Source organism: Watersipora subatra, chromosome 11, assembly GCF_963576615.1.
Source record: "Watersipora subatra chromosome 11, tzWatSuba1.1, whole genome shotgun sequence".
Classification (NCBI taxonomy): Eukaryota; Metazoa; Bryozoa; class Gymnolaemata; order Cheilostomatida; family Watersiporidae; genus Watersipora; species Watersipora subatra.
The window spans coordinates 33384750-33404879 of NC_088718.1; the positions used below are offsets into that span (position 1 = coordinate 33384750).

A 20130-nucleotide genomic window follows, 5' to 3' on the forward strand; every position below is an offset into this window, starting at 1 on the left:
ACCCTTTAGATTGGGGAATTGGGATAGAGGTACATTTTATAATTACTTATATATTCATTTTATTGATAAACACACGTGTCTAACTGCTACTTATTTCAACAATCTTTTGAGTGAATATGTATTGACTACAACATTTATGACCTTGTTGATAGTTTCAAAGACTGTGGTTGCCGGCAGACCACCTTATCAGCTAGCTAAGCTGATAACAGATAATTATCTAAAGAGGCGCATGCTCATAGCTAGCATAGCATTCTCGCTGTAAGAAAGTTTAAACTGCCTACTTCACCAGACTAGCTCACCATATTCAACTTGCTGTCAAAAATAACTTACACGAAGGAAGTAAGGAAAATTGAACTTGAGTTTGAGAGATACTGACAGTGAGAAGATTAAGAGAGGTTAGTATGTTGTATCAAGCTTAACAATTATAAATATCAAAACTATATTAAATCAGGGAGTTTAACTCGATGACCACATTTGAGCTAAATATAGAAGAGATATAATTTACATTATAGCTTTGCTTGAAACTGTAGAAGCAACAGATATACAATCTTTACTATAATAAGAACTGCGCCTATCTATCTGTTTGTTAAAAGCTGACACTGATGGTTGGGGAAAGAGATCACATCATACAGGAATTACACACACAATTCTTACCATAGTAGACCAGCACCTTAACGACTGTACCAATCAACCACCTTCTGGCATTTCAGAATACTGGTAATCTCTATGTATAAATCTTAGTGTTTCACTTTATGATTTTTTGTCTTTTTATTAAACCTTGTGTCCAGTTCCAGCAATTAAAATCTAGCATCAAAAACTTCCCATGGCACTGAGTTGGATCTCATGACCTCTAGATCTAGAGGCGGCAAACTCAATCAATAAGCTACATGGAATACAATGGATTCATTGAGCAAATAGTCATTGTGTTGGTTAAGATACTCAAGCTTGCTTTGGGGTAACAACTACCACTGCTGGCCCTTACGCGTAACGATTGTTAATCTGGTCCAAAATGTGGGTATTGTTTTAATAAAGATTTTAAGGAAGGTCTAGCTTTTCAGGTAAGTTACTCAAATTCATTAAGTAATTATTCTATTACCCATGCTATGCCAGGATTTTTGGGTAGTTTTACATATAGGTATTTGAATTTCAGCAAACGTTTTTGTTTACGTCAAATGGGGAAAAAATGTCATAATGAGGGAAGATAAAAGTATCTTGTTCTACATCAATGTGGACAAACTGTAAAACAGGAACCCTAGCCTGGTGATGCACTATATAGTTTCTAGATCTGATGATCTCTCATGACATACTCCACTGTCAGGATACTAGTAATAGCTTATGTAAGGGTTTAAAACTGTGACATCACAAACATGTGACTCAATTCTATCTGCTATTGCTAGCTTCCAGAAGCTTCTAATTTAACTTTGCAGAGCATCAACACACAGTATAAGGGAGTGTGCTAATAGTTAAGAAAATTTGTAGTACTGAGCTCTTGCTTATATTAAAGGATTTACTGTGATTTTTATTGAAAAGTACTGCTAACCAGGACTAAAAACCTTTATAAACCAAAGTATTTGATATTCTATTATAACAATTATCTCTCTTTATCCAGATGTTACAAACTCTAACCATAAGCTAAGGTAAGGAAAGTGTAGTACTTGATGTTTTTAAAAAAAGTTAAAAACGTAAAATTGATTTTCTTTATCCAGATGTCAGGGCCTCTAACCAAGAGCTATGTGGATGCCACTGATCCTAGCCATCCAATTCAAAAAGATCTAGTCTTATATGAGCTGTTTGAGAAAGCTAGAAAAAGGGGAGTAGTCGGTGAGGTGGTCAACTTGGAAACGAATAGAAGGTTCACCACTACAGAGATACTAGATAAGGTGAGGAGTGTGTAGTGTTTGTTGTTTTTAAAGAAAGGATATTTTGGATCAACTCCAAGGGATGCTATAGTTTATGAATATAAGTAGATGTTGTACTTACAACTGCTACCAGAACTGTTTCTCTATATCTAGTTAGGATGAGGAATACACTTGCTCACCTTATACTAGTGTAAGATAAACTTAAACAAAATTTTAGTAGATTTTATCAGAAATTATCAATATTTTTCTATCATTTGCAATTGTTTTAATGTTTAAGGTGATCTGATTGCCAGAATGTTTCAAGATTAAAATCAACAAAACTTTATTGCGGTTAAAAGGGTCAGATCAAGTGAAAGTGGGATTATGATGTTTACAATTACGCAAAGACCAACATAATAGAGACCGCCCAATGCCTCAACTTGAACACCGTAGCCAATATCAACTATAACAACAATAACAACTAGTGATGTCATACAGCACATAATTGCTTTGAGTGTTTTAGCCGTGATCAAGTTTTGTCGATCTTAATCGTAAAACGTTCTGGCAGCCAGATAATCTCAAGCACCAAAAGCAATCAGAAATGATAGAAAAATACGGATACTTTTTGATAAAATGTACTAAAACTTAAGATAAGATCATTATTAAGCTAGAATTAAAGACACTCCATGCGCTGTTCCCTTTTTCATAAGTACACAACACACTGCTTTACTTGTTGATTACGTTTTCCTCCCACTCTATTTACTAAAAGCCACACCCAAAATGCTTTACAAACTTTTAGGGAAGCAAATGACAGGCTAGTCATACGCATCAATCTGTATAGATTTTGTAACCTAATGCAATTTCACTCAAAATCATAAAAAAACTTGATCATGCGACTGAGTAGGTCACATGACAACAAGACAATAATAAGACTCATACCAGCATGTTGACGCGCTTGGTTAGCCCTAACCTGGGGTGCTATTGAAAAAGATTATGTAACTAACTAATGATATATATGAATCTCAAAGTTTGTGTGTCTAATGATCTGTGATTCTGTGATTCTGTGATTCTGTAAATCGATGTGTCCAGCTATAGCTATAAAAATGTTGGATTGAAAAGCTTGCTTCATGATGGAGTTGAACTCACGGAGGTTACAACAGCAAGTGATATACATATATGACTATAATTTGCTATACCTGTGTATTTATACCAGCCAAATGAGGTTTCGACTAAAATTTATTTTAATTAAAAGGTTTGTGTCTCTCTCTATAAAGACTGAAAGCCTTTGTTAGCTAGAGGATGGATTACTTAGCACAGCTAGCTCACAGCTAGAAAGCCAGCATAACTCCTTACTGCTTGTTCTGGTCAACTAAACAGATAGGCTTATGCATATCAACACGGGACGCTTTGCTTATTTATATAATCAACATAATGACAATGCAAATATGAAAATTGATTGTTGTGGCCACAAAGAGCTTCGACTCACCGCAGTCATGTAGCCAAAGTTTTGTAGCAATAGAAAGCTGTTTCCAATGAACTCTGCTATAATATTTCTGAATGCTTTTGTGCGACTTTTCTGAAAATGAAATGCATCGTCTTAATAGAGAGGAAACATTTCTGCCGATAATAAATCCACTCAAACCATAGTTTTCACTTTAGATATAGTCCTAGTTTCAAGTAGCAAAGCCTGCAGGTATTAAATGCACACACCATGCCTGGAGAGAATTTTTTTTGCAAAAAATAAATCAGTTCGCCTCTTTTGTACCACAGGTGTACAACCGATGCTAATAAAAATGTCAAATGCATTAAGGCCACAAAATGCGAGACTTGAAAAAAGAAGGAACTGGTGTATTGCTTTGCAGCAGTAAAAAGATTTGTCAACAACCACTTAGATATTATCAAAATGAAGTGTTTTTCAAAAAAATTTGAAAGCATCAGCATATTTATCAACAAAAAAGGTGGGTGGAGAAAAATTTAAACATATTTTGATAGTTCATATGATTGAATGAGCAAAGGCAACATGTGACACATCATACAGTGTTGCGCTACATTAGATATTGCATATTGCACTCAATATGTTTGCAAACATGCCTTTTAAGTGAACCCTGCGGATTTTTGAAATTATGATAAACACATGTTATGTTATTCATGGGCTGATAAAAACACAACTTTAACGAATACATACTCTTACAAACTTTTTAATAAATATGTATCAACTACTATGTTTTACATATAAATATTATAATATACATGTATATATTATCTCATGCATATTTCATGGTGGTAGTAGCTATCTTGGTTATGTAGATTTTTTCAAAAAAGGTTTTGCGAGCATTATACTTCCCAATCAATAATTTTATGAGTAGCTACAGAACCATTAGCTGTTTTTTCAACATTTCAAATGAACATGATAAGCTTCATTCTTTTTGTTGTAACTGAATTTCTTAGCAATATGCTAATTTGGATCATTAAATAAACCTGTACAGTAGTTTTCTATATGAAGGAAGCACTTGAAAATATGGTATCATGCTTAAGGATTTTAACAAAGCAGATCTGAACTATTATATTGGCTTGGAGCAATATTATATTCACTGACAATCGTAAAGTTTATCATTTACCTGCAGGCAGATGGCTACGCTAAGGGAATGTTGGCCCTGGGTCTTATCCCAGGTGAAGATACGTTTGCTGTAGTTGGATGTTCTACGATAGAAGCAGTTAACTTGTTTACAGCCTGCAGTGCTATTGGTGTAGCTTTCGCTGTGAGTATATATATATATTTTCCAATAATGCAATTTTTATGCATTTTATTGTCTGGCCCCCCAAAATAAATTTTCTCATAGACCAAGTGAAAGAACAGGAAAGATCTAATAGTTTTTAAAATCCGTTTAAATACTTTGTGAGTTTACTCATGTTTTTAAAAATATCAATATATCAATGACTGATATTAGAAAAATCTAAGTTAGATTGATTTTAAAGATATCAAAAATATAATTATAATTATAATATTATATTTTTGATATAATTATATAATTATATTTTTGATATAATTATAACTATAATTTTGATTATAATTATATAATCAAAATTATAACGATATGAAAATTTCCCAGCTTGAAGCTCATGCATACAAAAATAAATGTTTTTATTGACAATAATTTGCAAGAGAAGATAAATCTTGTTGAATGACGATTAAAGCAGTAATTTATGCATTACAAACCAGTTTAATCTCAACAGTTCTACATAGACCTACTGAATGTTTAAAAATTCAGAGAAAAAGGAGGAAATATCTACTTATAATTGTTCTAACACATCAACTATAATAGTTATGTAATCAACTTCAACTATACACTAAAAATTGACTGGCTTTGTGAGAGAAGATAACTCTCCATAGTAAAACGGAAGGACGAAAAGCAAGTACATGATAAAGTTAGGATGTTTGCTGATAGCGTAGCAACTAAAAAAGCAAACTTATTGTATATGGTTGAATATTCAATTTATTTTTTACACTTCACGCTGTTAAAAATGCATTTTATGCATGTGTCTTCATGATTTGCATGTTGACCAAAAACTAAAGCCATTAAAACTGACTTCATGCTTTTAAAAAAGTTGCTGTTCATACTACAGTATACAATATATATCAGTGATGTTCAAACTCTTTTACTACTATCCTTGATGCCAAAGTGTCAAACCGACTGTTCTTAGTGCTTTCATCTTTTAAAATTTAAGCAAGGTTCTTTAGCCACATCCTGACTTCTGACATTCAAAAATGACAACCTGATCACTTTCCATGAGGTTTACCTTGTATAAGCTGAGTCTAGCTAGAGCATAAAACAAATAAATCTTTCAGTTGGTATATTATTGAGTAAGTCAGCCATTTTAATTAGTTCGTGGCATCAAACTTTAAGCACTGCTATGTCAAGGGCGATAGCGAAGATTGCCGAATTCTGAAAATTTGCATGTATATTTTGCCCTATTAATTTATATTTGTATCATTTTTAAAGCATTTGTTAGCCAAAGTCTTCGAAAACTTTTTTGGTTAATTTTTAAGTCTCTTTAATAAAAAATTTTTTTTTAATTTGGTAAATTTTTAAAACTGTGTTTGAACAACTGTGCCAATTTAATTTATGTTGAACTTTTTTTGCCCCATATCAGGCTTGAAAAATCTTCTGATATATTGACCGTTTACCAATAATATTTGCGCTATTTAAATAGTCAATATCGCTTGTATGCCAGTATTTAATAACAACAGCAAAATGGGGACACATTGAATCAAGTTCATGCTACAACCTAATTCGACATGTCAGCGTGCCAAAGCCTCTCTGTCAGAGTGTAAAAGCCTCTCTGTCAGCATGTCAAAGCCTCTCTGTTAGCATGTCAAAGCCTCTCTGTCAGCGTGTCAAAGCCTCTCTGTCACAAAGTTGATGGCACCAAAAACTGAGAAAAAGTTATTGGAGAACTTTTAAGTCAGTTGTTATTAGGATTCTAGAGTACTACATTCAGGAGTGATCAATTGTTTTAATGCAAAAACATGAGTACTTATCAAATACTAGTACCTCAATATATCAATGCATCAACTCAGAAATTCCCATTAGTGCATATATGTGTTAATTCATCAATGCACTAATGTGTCAAAACATAAATGTGTTATTGCATCGGTGCAGCAATGCATCAATGCAGTAATTTTACGATGCATAAATGTGTCAATGCATTAATTTATCAGTGTGTCAATGGATCAATGTGTCAATGCATCAATATTTCAATGCATCAATTCATCAATACATTATTGTGTTAATGTGTAGATGTGTCAATTCATCAAGGCATTAATGGGTCAGTGCCTCAATGTGTCAATGCATCAATGCAGTAATGTGTCAATGCATTGACATGTCAACGCACTGACATGTCAATGTATCTATTCAGTCATTACAATATGTCAGTATACTAGTCTGCCAATATTCCAGGGTGTGACTATCCCATTGTGTCATAGCATTGATTGCTAGTTTTTTCAATAAGGAGTTTTGTTTCAGCACCCATACATTTATACGCCTATGGACATATCAATAACAAGCATTCTACATAACATGGTACCAAAAGCAGTAGTGGTGGGAGAAGGAGTTTCTGGCACAATCTGTACCAGCTTCTTAGACTTTTTCAAAGAAACTGACACCCATCCTAACTCTGACAAGTAAGTTTGCATAGGAGTGTGGTGTTCCTTCATATTGGTATCAATTTCTGGCTGCATTTACAATATTTGAGAAATTACTCCATTCTGCATAACTTGGCAATTTTATACTACTAGCCACTGTGGTGTTACTTCAACATTGTCCATGATGCTATAGCGGGTTAGCCAATAACAATCAAGGGCAGTGGCTATTACGTTGCCTCATGACATTAGGATATTACTGCCAGTTTGGGTGCGTTTGGGTTCTTTCCATCTAGTCGGTAATTGCTGGTCAACACTGAATCCCAATGTGTCGGTAGTTGTCCTCTCGGTGATTATTCATCAACTGTGTGCACTGCAGACCGATGACTTCGCTGAGATAAAGCAAATATGTCGGGGAAACATTGCAGCTGTCAAACCTTCTTGATATTTCAGTGTGCATCCATGACACTCAATGCAATGTGCACCACTCTGGCAATGGTGATTGGCTAATTGCTTGATTTATCTCTTCCTTTATGGTTTTGGCTGCAGGACTAGCATTTCTTCGTTTCAGCCACTGCATTGTACAATTTGATCACTTCTACTCAGAATTCCACTAATGTCAGCACAGATTGGTTTGTGATAGTGTGAACAAAGTTATTTCATCCGATCACAGGTTGTATTGTGAGACTAACGCTGACATACTGTGATACAGTTGGTACCAGCCTTCAGTGACTAGGTTGCACAAGAGGTTTCTGGATTCTAATGACCTACTGACAATTTCAGGATAGTTACAACAGATTTTTCTCTTAATTCAGGAATGAATTTGCGCAATAACTCAGCCAGGTGTTCTATTGATAACTGGATGCATGGCAATGCATTATTTAAGGTTATTGCCTGAGATCTTTATAAATAGCCATTTTAGATATTTTAGCTGGCCTCGTAACAAACCCGTTTGATTTATTCTAAAGATTTTCATAAGGATTGTTTGTAGTTTGTTACAGAGTAACTACTATGCTGGTCACCGATCGCTGAAAACAGCATGCAGACCATAACTTCACGTTCATGAATAAATAGTAAACTACATAAATCCTTATTTTTTTCTCAAAATGTTAGTCTAGCAAATACATATGCTACGAGTATATGCAGACCTTTTTTAAATGAAACTATCTTTTTATTCTTTGATTTTGGCCTCGACTGCAACAGCGAAGGTATTGAGTATAAACTTACTCCAATTCTTATAAAGTCGCCTACTATTGGATAAGATGACACTTGAAATTTTCAAACTTGCATCTCAGATTAGCTCAAACCATTTGATGTCTGTGCAGTAAATGTTTTTTGGTAATTGTAAAAGAACTACTACTTGACTTTGGTAACAGTATTATTAATTATTAAGCTTTCAGTACAACTAAACCTTGATTCTGGTCAACTCTATATAAAAGTCATTTGACACACCATGTGGATTTTGTGCAAAAGGTGGTTTCGACATATGTAGTAATTTTGAAGAAAACATTTCAAAACATTACAGCTATGTAAAAAAGTGAAACTGCTGATGAAAACAAAAATAATAAAAGATACATGTAGGTAATCATTTAAACTTCATTGAGTGAAAGTTTATCTTTGACATTGCTCAATGCCGAGCTTACACATTTGCTCATATGTCTTTGCAAGATTTGTGACTTTTATATGAAGTAAATATCTAAACTTAACATACAAACTGAATTTCTCTTCAAATTTTAAACTTCACATAGCAAGTAACTGTGACTTCAGATGTCACAGTTTTACTGTACATAGTAGCAGCTAAAACAACACTTGCTGCAAAGTATGATTTTTGTTTTAGACTTCCCTTCATAGAGCATATATTCTATGACAATTCCCACAATGACAGAGCACCTGCACACAGGTGTCTAAAACCCCTCAGTCAGCTTACAGAGATAGGAAAGTCTGTATCAGATCAGAAACTTGAAGAAGCAAAAAAGTCAGTCAAACCAAAATATCGCCTCCATCATCTCTTTTCCTCAGTAAGTAATGACTTCTATTGGTTCACCAAGAACTGGTTTCATTTTGAGAATTTAAAACCTAGTTCCAGTCATATTTTTACCGCTTTAGGTTTGAGTGACTAGGTAGTCATATTGTTATAGAATGGTGCAGAAGTATGAAATCTGATATGCTTCACTATGCATTAACTATTTCACTTTGGAATGTTGTTGCGTTTTCTCATAAAATTCATTTTTGCTGAAAAATCTTTTGGCTGACATACACTCAGTATTTTTGCTGTAAAAGCTAAAGTTTTTGTTTTAGAGTTTCAATTTAAGTTCTAAAATCAGCAACAAGTTCTGCACAAGAACCTCTGCACTCAATTTACAAAAGCCACGTTTAATAGTTGTTTTTAGTTCAGTAAATCTGACCTCAAAAGAAAAATGCTGTCATGATTGAGTTTGACTAAAAGGCTTGCCGCGTTCTTTATTGTAGAAATATTGATATCATAAATATCTGATGTCCGATGCTGAAAAAATTCATTACTGTTAGCTTAAAAAATACGGTTAAGTAACTGCTTCTCCATTTTTTTCATCTGTGCAAAGCCACATATTAAAAAAAAGGAGACAACAATTTATACCGTAAATTTTGAGTAAAAATAAAATTAAACTGCTTTGTTGGCTGTGGCAAAATGATAAAACTACATTTTAAATTTAGTTTATTTTAGGTAGATCTATAAATTTTATGATCTGTGATGAATGTTTTAAAATAGGTACCAAGGCTAGCCATTATAATAGCTTACACGCAGAATGAAGAATATAGGCAAGCAGTTTGAATGTCTTTCCATAGTGAAAAGGTTTTGAAGATATGTGAGATAAAGAACTAGTACTCTCCGAGATCAACCATAAACTCTCAGTACCAATCACAGAGTCCAGTTTCTGAGTCCTTTGCAATTATCTTATAAACCGCCTCATCTATGTAAATAGATGAAGCAGTTTATAAGACCGCCTCATCTATGTGATTAGATGAGAGTAGGTCGTTTTCAGTGGAGACGGTTGAAATTGATGTTTTAACTGCGACTTCTTATAAGCTTGAATAGCTCCATGGAAAGTACCTCTAGGAGATTAACTCATGGGACAGTGACTCTAAGGAGAGTAAGCCTATCGAGAGTAACTTTATGGAGAGTAACTTCTTAGAAAGTAGTTCTATGGAGAGAAACTTAGTAAAATAAAGGCTAGGTCATTGGCACAAATTAAGCTATTCCATAATAGGCAGATGAAATAATTTAGTCAACGAAATCGATATTAGATAACCAACCTCTCAATAGTAAAACGAAATGATACGTAGCGAACAATGTCATGGCAAGTGGCCGCGACATGTACAGTCAAGTCTCTATATACAAAGTTGAGGTTGCTGAGTTTGACATGTGCAGTCTAATCTTTATATACAAAGTTGAAGTTTGTGAACTAGACATGTGCAGTTTAGTCTTTATATACAAAGTTGAGGTTGGTGAGCTTGACATCTGCAGTCTAGTCTCTATATACAAGGTTGAGGTTGGTGAACTTGACATGTGCAGTCTAGTCTCTATATACAAAATTGAGGTTGGTGAGCTTGACATGTACAGTCTAGTCTCTATATACAAAGTTGAGGTTGGTGAGCTTGACATGTGCAGTATAGTCTCTATATACAAAGTTGAGGTTGGTGTTTTAAAATGATTGAACCATGCAGTGAAATTAATAGATAAAATTGTATCTCTATAAGCATACAATGCGACCAATTTTATTTGCTCTTTAGCCTAAAATCACAGTATAGCTTTTTAATAAAGGCCGTTGGTGACTATTTATAGCACGAAAACAAATATATTATATAAGACAGTGTAAAAACAAACTTGATAAGTCAAATGTTATCTGTAAACTGAATTCTCATAGTTATAGTCAATAATAATGTTATGTTACTTTGGAGATGGAAACAGACATGGAGAGTCGATGATGCATAAATTCGTAGTTCAATGTGGATATAAAGATCAGTGGGTTTTTGATATTTTTATATTCATATCTCTATCACTTATGCAAACTCAGAATAAACAAATTTCAAGTTGACTTATCTTTTAATTTCTATATCTTGTTTATTCATTTCATCACTTTTAGTACAAAACTGAAATATTTTGAAAAAACTTTAAACTTTATACGGTGGAAAGTCTTTTGGGATATAAAGCCAAATATTTGCTAAAATGAATTTTTAACGACAACTGGTTTGTGAGGTAATAAGAAGTTGAGGTTCCGCATATTGCTAAGTTTGTATCTAGCTGTGAAGTGAAGAGCATGGAACAGTGCAATTCATAATGATGTTTTAATGAAATTGTTGTGTTGCAGGGAAGTACAGGGAAGCCCAAGTGTATTGCTCACAGTCACTATACTTTAGCCAATGAACTCCTGCAACTAAGAGCTGAAAATGTGGAGGTACCAACTTTAGAAATTTATTGTCTTTTATTTCGTAGTGTGTAAGTTATCTTCTTTTAGTAAAAGAGGAGATAACTCTGAATTAGTTTTGATCATCCTTAAAAGTGTTTTTGCAAGACAAGCATTGCATAATCCTAACATAAAAAAGGCAGTATTTATATGTATTCAAAATTTCAATTAATACTTCAAGTATTATTTTAAAGCTACAAAAAGGAAAATTTACAGAGTGGTATCATGGCTGTAGGAAAAGGGATGACAGGCTAGCACCGTCTCTGTCGCTTGAGTTTTATGCTCTCTCAAGCTTTCCTATGGCAGATTACAAAAAACTAGGTTTTAAAATTTATGTAATTTTTCTGTTGCTTTAACATTAGCCTGTAATCTTTCAGATTTGCCTTGTTTCTTGATTTTAAATCACATTTAAGAAGCAAATGCAAAAGCTTTTAAAACAACCATCATGACCTGCCAACATTTCATTTAACAATTGTAAAATATGAAAGAAAAATCTGAGAATGGTAGCAAACAATTAAAATCAACTTTTGATAGCATCAGCTGGTTAAACTCAACTCACTTTTTCAACTCAACTTTTTTCTTGCAATAAATTACTATATCTCTCAATCACAAAACCAATCGAGTTAAACAAAAATAAATCTTTTTACACTATGTAGTAATTGTCTGTTTAAACCTATGGGTTATATTATAAAAGCTCTATTGTGATTAGCTCAATTTGTCTGGAGTATTTGACATTATTACTCACTGTGTTCAAGCTTTCGCTTAGATTCTAATGAAACTCTGTGTTTTGATTTAAAAACTTTTTTTTCTAAAGTCTCTTTCCAACTCAATAATTGTTGTGCTAGTGCGAGAATATCACCTAAAAACAATTTTATAATCGCAATTGACTAACGTGACAAAATAGGCCTATACTCCGATGTACTACACACTGAAGCCTTTGTCCACCAATAAAAGATAAACACGCACCACTTAAAATGCTTTCGTAGAAATGCTACATTTGCATGTATGTCTCATTTACCGTCTACACTAAGTTGTAATTTTAGTACTAAGCACGTTTTAGTAGTACTTCGATCATGTGTTTTGAGAAAGGAAGGAATTTTTGTGCCTATTTAATAAGATTTAGATAAGTCATGGAAGAATCTTAAGAGCTAACAATATAAAAACTGCCAAGGAAGTTATGATACTAATCACCTATCTACCAAAAATGGGGCCAGTAAGATTTTGGTTAGCATTGGAGTTAGTCCATAAAAAATATTTTAGTATAAACCAGCTAAGTGCAAAAAGAATTAATGTTTATCATGTTCTTAATATGCAAATTAGTGGTAAATCAATCCAAATACTCCTAATTAAATCTGGCCAATAAATGAAAAAAATTAAATTTACCAAATAAGTTAGTTATTCACCAATATCTTATAATATATGTATCAATAATACCAATATCAATATACATTTATGTATATATGTATATGTATATATATATATATACATGTATATATATATATATATATATATATATATATATATATATATATATATATATATATATATATATATATATATATGTATATATATATATATGTTAATATTACATATCATGAAATCAATATACATATAAACATTATTAATATATCAATATTGATACAAGTTATATTGATACAAGTGATATTGATACGAGTGATACACATATCATATATATATATACAAACCTTCATAGTATAAATTATACTATATACAGTACATTTATAGTATAATGTGTAATATGGAGAGTATTTAGCTGTTGGTTAATCATCACATGATAGAAATTATATATATACTAGCTGCATTACCCGTGTTTGGGACAGATTTACGTAAAGCAATAGTTTTATTGAGAGTTATCTTTCATATTGTAAAACAACTCCAAATATGCAATCTACTGAAATTTCTGTGCTGATCAGACTGCATACACATATGCAGACATACATGTCAATAATGTTGGAAAGAACAATGAAAATATGCAATGTGCTCTACAGCTAGTCTACAATACATCAGTCTCGAACCACTCAAATCGAAGTTGTCCTAATTTTGTACACAGAAATGATAATGAACTTGACATTGCTAAGCAAACTGAAGTTTTTCAAACTAGCAGTATTGAAAAGTTTTACATATTTATTTTAAGAAATTCTGGAAAATATTTTGCTTTTGCACTGCTAAGCTATTGCCAGTATTTATTGAATCGAGACTTCTACATGTTTAAAACACTAATCATGACTCACCAGTTCTTCGTCTATTGCCTGTGTTTTGACATGGTATATACAAACTGTGCAGCAGTAATGTGGTTGTGTTGATAAAATTTATTATCAATAAAATCTACTATATAAATTACATATATGGCCTCTCGCCTTTCCAACGTAAGGCATTACATCTGGAGCATTTTTGGACATTCGTCCCGTAGAAAAATTCGGCCCTAGACTGTGTTGCAGGACTGTAGTCAAGTGCAAAGTTTTCTGCCCATACACGGCGCCTGGTAGCAGCTGCTGTAGTTAGTGCATATTGCTGTTGTCGCCGTTTCATCTGCTCTGAAAATTCAGCTTGCCGAGCAGCTGTTGTAGCTAGTGCATCATGTTTTTGTCGCCGCTGCATCTGCTTGGAGGTTTCTGCACATCTGGCCGCTGTAGTGTCTGCTCTGAGCGGTTTGAGTTGCTGCTGGGTCGGCTCAGCAGTCTCTGCACTTCTAGCAGCTGCAGCATTTATTTTGGCCTGCTCTCGATGTACCTGTGTTTGCTCTGTAGTTTCTGCACATCTAGCAGTTGCAGTAGCAGTTCTCTTTCGCTGTGGGTGTAGCTGTGTTTGCTCTGCAGTTTCTGCTCATCTAGCTGCTGCTTTGCGAATTCGGTCTTTTTTTCTAAGGGAATCAATCTGTTCTTGTGTTTGGGCAGTAGGCTTTTTGGGAGGCATTGTGCAGCTTCAAGCATTTCTAAAAGTGCATGAGATTGTGTGCTTTTTTGTAATATATGCTGCTCACTTTCTGCTCACCGTTACCTATCGCAACGCTCGGAGTGCCGGCGCAAGTTCTGTAGTAGCTGTAGTTCTGTGGTACTCATAACTGGAAAAAAAGTAAAAGTAAGTCAGCTGCGGAAGGAAATGAACATACTTACTATCACGAATGGTTGCAAATACAAAGTTTTAAGTAGTGGAGGTGTAGCATTTCATAGACAATAGAACATTGAATAAGAAGTACTTACCTTTTTGATGTGGAAATTTAGTACGTGAAAACAACGCTTTTTTCAGTGACCGCAAGAAACAAACGTTTACGTGACCTTCTCGGTACACGTTGGCGGTAAATATTAATTGCATGTAAATTACTATACTCATTAATTTATTTTATTTAATAAGTAGTACATTTGTATAGCTGTAGAACTCAGGACGGTGCAATTTAACACGACAGCAACTTTGCTGTTTAAAAGGGAACAGTGTCGTTGGGCACCGTAAAGAGCCACGCTAACCAGAGATCACGTGATTTTTGTGTAAAAAAGATGAATAGGTTATGTATACAGGCGCACTAACCGGAGATCCCCGTTAATGCGCCCTAGGTACCTAGTAGCGGCTAATAGTCCGAAAAGTACGGTACTCTATAAAGTGGACACACACACAGACAATGATTGCCGTTTATATAGTAGATATATATATATATATATATATATATATATATATATATATATATACACAGTATATGCTCGTGTGTATGTGTTGTCAGTATATGAGTGTTTAATAAAAGTTCATTAATTATAATTTTGTTTAATTCTTTATGATATGAATGAACATATAAACAGCTTGACAACATTTTAAAACAAATAATGCAAACTGCTAACATGTAAAAACCTTTCTCAGTTGGCATGTAAATTTTTAAGAATTGAGAGCTATAACGAAAAATACTTTTGTGTTGAATATGAAAGAAAAAATTACTTCCTTTTTTTACCTTGTCATACTTCCTTAGCAGTTTATCATATTATCTCATTGTTGGAGAGAAGTAGCAGCATTTTAGAGTAAAACTCTCCGCATTTTAGCTGAAAGAAAACTCTGAAACCATCTCTGTTATTTATTATATAAGCTCTAGACCTACATGCTTTTTATTGTTGGAAATCTTTTCTGAATTGTTGTTAAATGGAATGTTTATGGAAGACAAGTATATCTTATGTCATTGACAGTGTTTAAAACTCAAAATTCATTGCAGCCGATGCTGACGATGAACCCCAACATAGATGAAATGATAAGCTATTCTTGCGCAGCATGGGTGCTCGCAGGTAAAGTTTCCAAGTGTGTCTTTATACCAGACATCAGAGAGGATGTTCCTCTCAGTGAGAGTAACAAGGTCATCACTCAGGGTGTTATTGATGAAGGGTGAGTCATCTAGAATTATGATCTTTAAGTGGTGGTATACTACTTAAAGTAAACCAAACACATTACTTGGACAGATTCTCTTCACCATGTAGATCTCAAAAAGCAGTCATTGACTGAGGTCTTTAGCTTAGTTTTGAAAATATTACTTTTTATTTGTTTTTAAATATTCCAATGAAACAACAATATTGTTTAAACTTTAATTAGCATTTAGTAAAGTAGTATTAATTAGTCAGAGACCAAAAAGAGGCTATTAAACTTTGCTAATGTCAAGTCATCTTTGTTGTTTTAAGTTATTTAGCTACCGTAAAACCTCTTTTAAAATGCCACTTTATTTGAGCGTCACTTTTAATACATGTAGAACACCGCTATAGGAAAAGGGTTGAAAAATATGGCACAACCTTTCATTTGAACGCTACCTTTATTTGGCAGCCACTTTGACCTATTTTGATTTTTATGAACCCGTAATTGAGAGTGATCGGTAGAAAAGTGTCTGCATAATGATATTACTAATGACTCGGTTAAATAAATAACAATTGATTCTTTTGTTGTTGCCATGGCTTTAGTGACGGTGTATAAAAGAAAACCGACTGTCGCAATCATCAAAACTGCACTCTGATTTGAGGTCATTCAAGTCTAAATCAGATACATTGTCTTCAGAACCATCCATAATGTGGTTTAAAATCTTACCTGAAGACATTAAGATGTTTTTTATGAAGGATGAGAATACTCTTGAGGAACACTAAACAATCTAATAGCCACCATTTTTGTGGTATACCAAAGTCCATTTTCCGACTCCAAAGCTTCACAATTTATTTTCGATAAAACTTTGAAAGCACCACCATTGAAATAGTTTATAACTGTATTGGAGTAATATTTTTTGTTAAACAAAGTAGTTCCTTGTCTAATTTGGTTTGATTTATCATTGCCTACAAAAATGGTTTAACAGAAAACCTGATGTCAAAGACATTAATGTCACTCCACTCGAAGAAAAATGCAAAATATAGGTGACATTAGCTTTGCTTCAACCGGAAAAGAGTTAATTTATTTGCTCAAAATTCTAATGGGCACCCTATTTCACTTATATTTCGCTAGTATTTAGTTTCATGAGTAGCATGCAGTATAAAATTTCGCTGCAACTTAATTTCGTAGCTCTGATGAGGGCGAAAATATAGTGATGTAAAAACAAATGCAGTGGAACAAACATAATTAGATTCCTCAGGTTCGGTTCACCGGTAAGAAAAATATTTTCAATTTGGGACTAGTTTGTAATTGTGAATCGCAGGTAGAATTGTGTGGGCGAGATCGATAATGCAATTTGATCGCTTGCTGCCATTTGTTTCTTGGACTATCAATGAAAAAAGCTATTTAATCCCGTGTTTTTGCTCGTTCGTTATGATAGTTTAGTTTCGCTCATGAGATTTTTGCAAGAGGATGACTCCGCAAAAACGCGAAAGCTAGATGAGGCGAAAACATAAATGTCTTAGGGTAGTCGAAAAATTAGATCATCAGTCTAATAAAATGTCACTATAGGAAAGAGTTGCAAAATAGAGCGCCATAGAATTCTAATAGAGTTTTTACAGTATGTTGAGTTATTTTTGTTATTCTAAACTCTTCATGTATAGCAACTTGCCAACTAGCAGAGCTTCATGCTAGGAAGTAGATTGACAAGTAAGAAAGTTAAAAGGAGTTATGTGGTACAAGTTGTGTGTGAAGATTCCACAGCTACATAATGATAAAAAAAACAATATTCTTTGGTATTTTGTTGCAGAGTTCAGTACTTGATGATTCCAGGCTCAGTCAGTACCATGATCAGAAACTGCATTATAAATGACAAATTTGACTTTCCACCAATAAAGTTTTTCTTAAACGGGTCACAGATTGTCTCCAGAGGCTTCAAAGAGAACTTGAGGGAAATCTTTCAAGGGATGGCCTTTGTAAGAAGAGAACTATGTTTCTTCCCACACTGTTTGCTCCTCATTGCCTATGCTTTTTAATTTGCTTAATGCCAATTTTTTGGGCTAGTAATCAAGAGTTATTGATTCTTCATTAAAAATGATTTTGTTTCTCTGACTGGGAGTGCAGAAAGCTTTTACATCTCATCCATCCAGAAGAGATGGTTTATTTTGGTGCCACACTTAAACTTACCCACATTTTTAATCTCCTCCAGCATATTGCTTAAAGGGTTTACATATATGCAGAAAAGTACTGCTGATAAGGAGTCACCTTGATAGATACCACACCTGATTATTACATCCACCAGCTTTATTCCCTTCGCCTCTAGTTCTGTCTTCCAGTGGATCATCAACATTTTCTGATAAGCTCTGTTATAGATGAGTTGAAATAGCCATTTCAACACATCTAGTTATTTATAACACTCCACGATTTTCAGAGCGTAGAGTGCTGTTAGCAGTAGGCCTGATTACTTATCCATTATATAAATATATACGTGTATATATATATATTTTTTTAAATTTATTGTTAAATTTAGTTATTTATATTATTTAACTATTTTATTTGTTTATATATTTATTATTATATTCACTTATTTATATATTTATTAGTGTATTTTTTATTTTTTTCACATGTTTATCAACATAATTATTAATATGTTTATTTATATATATTAAAATATTAATTTAGTTAAATATTTAATAACATGTTTGTTTGCTTATTATTAATGTGTTTATTTATGAATATATTTATCTATATGGGTATTTACTAATGTATTCATGTATTTATATTTCTATTAATATATTTATTTATATGTTTGTTGATATATGTATATGTATCTATTTATTTGTTTCTGTTTGTCCATTTGGTTATTTATATATACTCACTCATCTGACTTATATGTATATTTATACATATATCTATGTTTATGTGCATAATATGCTGCCAGTGCATAATATCATTAGCATAGGTTCTGAAATTTGAATGCTTAATAAAAGCCTTAATATTCTTAAAATTTCTTACGGTTTGAATGAACTACAAACAGCTTGAAAACATTTATGAAGAAATAATATAAACTGATTATTTGAGAAAAACTCCAAAGATCGAATATTGATTTTTGAAAACTGACTCGATTAATTAAAAAAATTTTTAGAATGTATTTATTAGGAAAAGAGTGTGTCTGCTCATTTTTACTTTTTCCATACTTCTTTAGACTGCTTATGGAATGACAGAGACGTTCATTATTGCTACGACATCACTATATGACACGGAGGAAGGTGAAGAAGCCCGTATGCAAGCCAGACTTGTGGTAAAGCCTAACACACAGGTTTGTAACATTTAATACTGACGGTGAAGTTCAACACTTATAGGTATTACCTATTTAGCAGAAGAAAGCAACTCCTGATTTCATGTCAAGTTTTGGTTTTAGTTTACAATATCTTTTGTAATCTACATACATTTTTTATTAGCATTTTTAAATAATGCTCAATGCATTATTTATTTTGTCATGTTAAAAGGTGAAGGCCTACATCGTGTTGAATAACCAATTTTTTTCTGTGGCAAGCTAGAAGCCTCGCTGAGATACCAGCTCTCCTAAATGTTTGTTTTGTTATACATGTATATCAAACCTTTAAAATCAGAGTTTGCAGAGTGTTTAGACCACAAATGGGGACATAAATTGATGCACTATTATATTCCTTGAAGTACTATAAGGAAGGGTCTGAAATTTTTAAGAAACACATTAAATAAATATACTTTTTTCAAAACATCTATGAACATGTTTTTGACACAATTGATTAAATAATGCGCTCAACCATGTCTAAGCACAATTATATACGTGACAAGAGGTGTGTTGACCTGTATAGCAAAATTTGTCAGCCATGCTCCACCTCAGTCGTTAAATCTTTGTTATAGCTGTTCAAAGTTTTTACTTTTTAGATATCTTTAATATATTCAGAGGTTATCTGAAGAACATAGCAAATAAATTTTATTTATATTACATAAATAGTAGTAAACACTACATACCAAAAAATTCTGAAAACTCCAATTAATTTTTTTTTTTTTTCCGTTTTCAAGGCTGTAAACCTTTTCACTTGTACAGTGCTTACTGATAATTTAGCATTCTCTGTACAAATATGCAGTAGCCTTAGGAAATCAAGCTAAATTCTGTTTTGTTTTTTTGTTAGTTAAGGATTGTTGACACAAATGGTGAGGTGGTGGACATTGGTAAAGATGGCATGGTGCAAGTGAAAACCTACAGTCAATTGAAAGAATACAGGAAACAAGAGCAATTGACAAAAGATCTCTTCACTGAAGATGGATTTGTTAAAACAGGGTAGGAATGCATTGTGAGAATTTTTCTGCGCCTTGATTATTAACTGTC

At 33.1% G+C, this 20130-nt stretch overlaps 1 protein-coding gene across 2 annotated transcripts in view; it reads left to right on the plus strand.

Annotated features, from left to right (window-relative positions):
• The first annotated feature begins 297 nt into the window (after positions 1-297).
• Positions 298-20130, plus strand: part of LOC137408749 (putative acyl-CoA synthetase YngI) — a 28707-nt gene continuing 8874 nt past the window's right edge. The window contains exons 1-10 of one of the 2 annotated variants that reach the window (XM_068095332.1): positions 298-395; positions 1707-1880; positions 4463-4597; positions 6863-7020; positions 8816-8996; positions 11325-11411; positions 15631-15797; positions 17566-17731; positions 18961-19074; positions 19934-20082. In XM_068095332.1, coding sequence (XP_067951433.1) covers positions 1707-1880; positions 4463-4597; positions 6863-7020; positions 8816-8996; positions 11325-11411; positions 15631-15797; positions 17566-17731; positions 18961-19074; positions 19934-20082 — 1331 coding nt within the window. In that variant the 5' untranslated portion in view covers positions 298-395. Of the gene's footprint in view, positions 396-1703; positions 1881-4462; positions 4598-6862; positions 7021-8815; positions 8997-11324; positions 11412-15630; positions 15798-17565; positions 17732-18960; positions 19075-19933; positions 20083-20130 lie in introns of those variants that run through there. The other variant, XM_068095333.1, reaches the window with a different exon arrangement.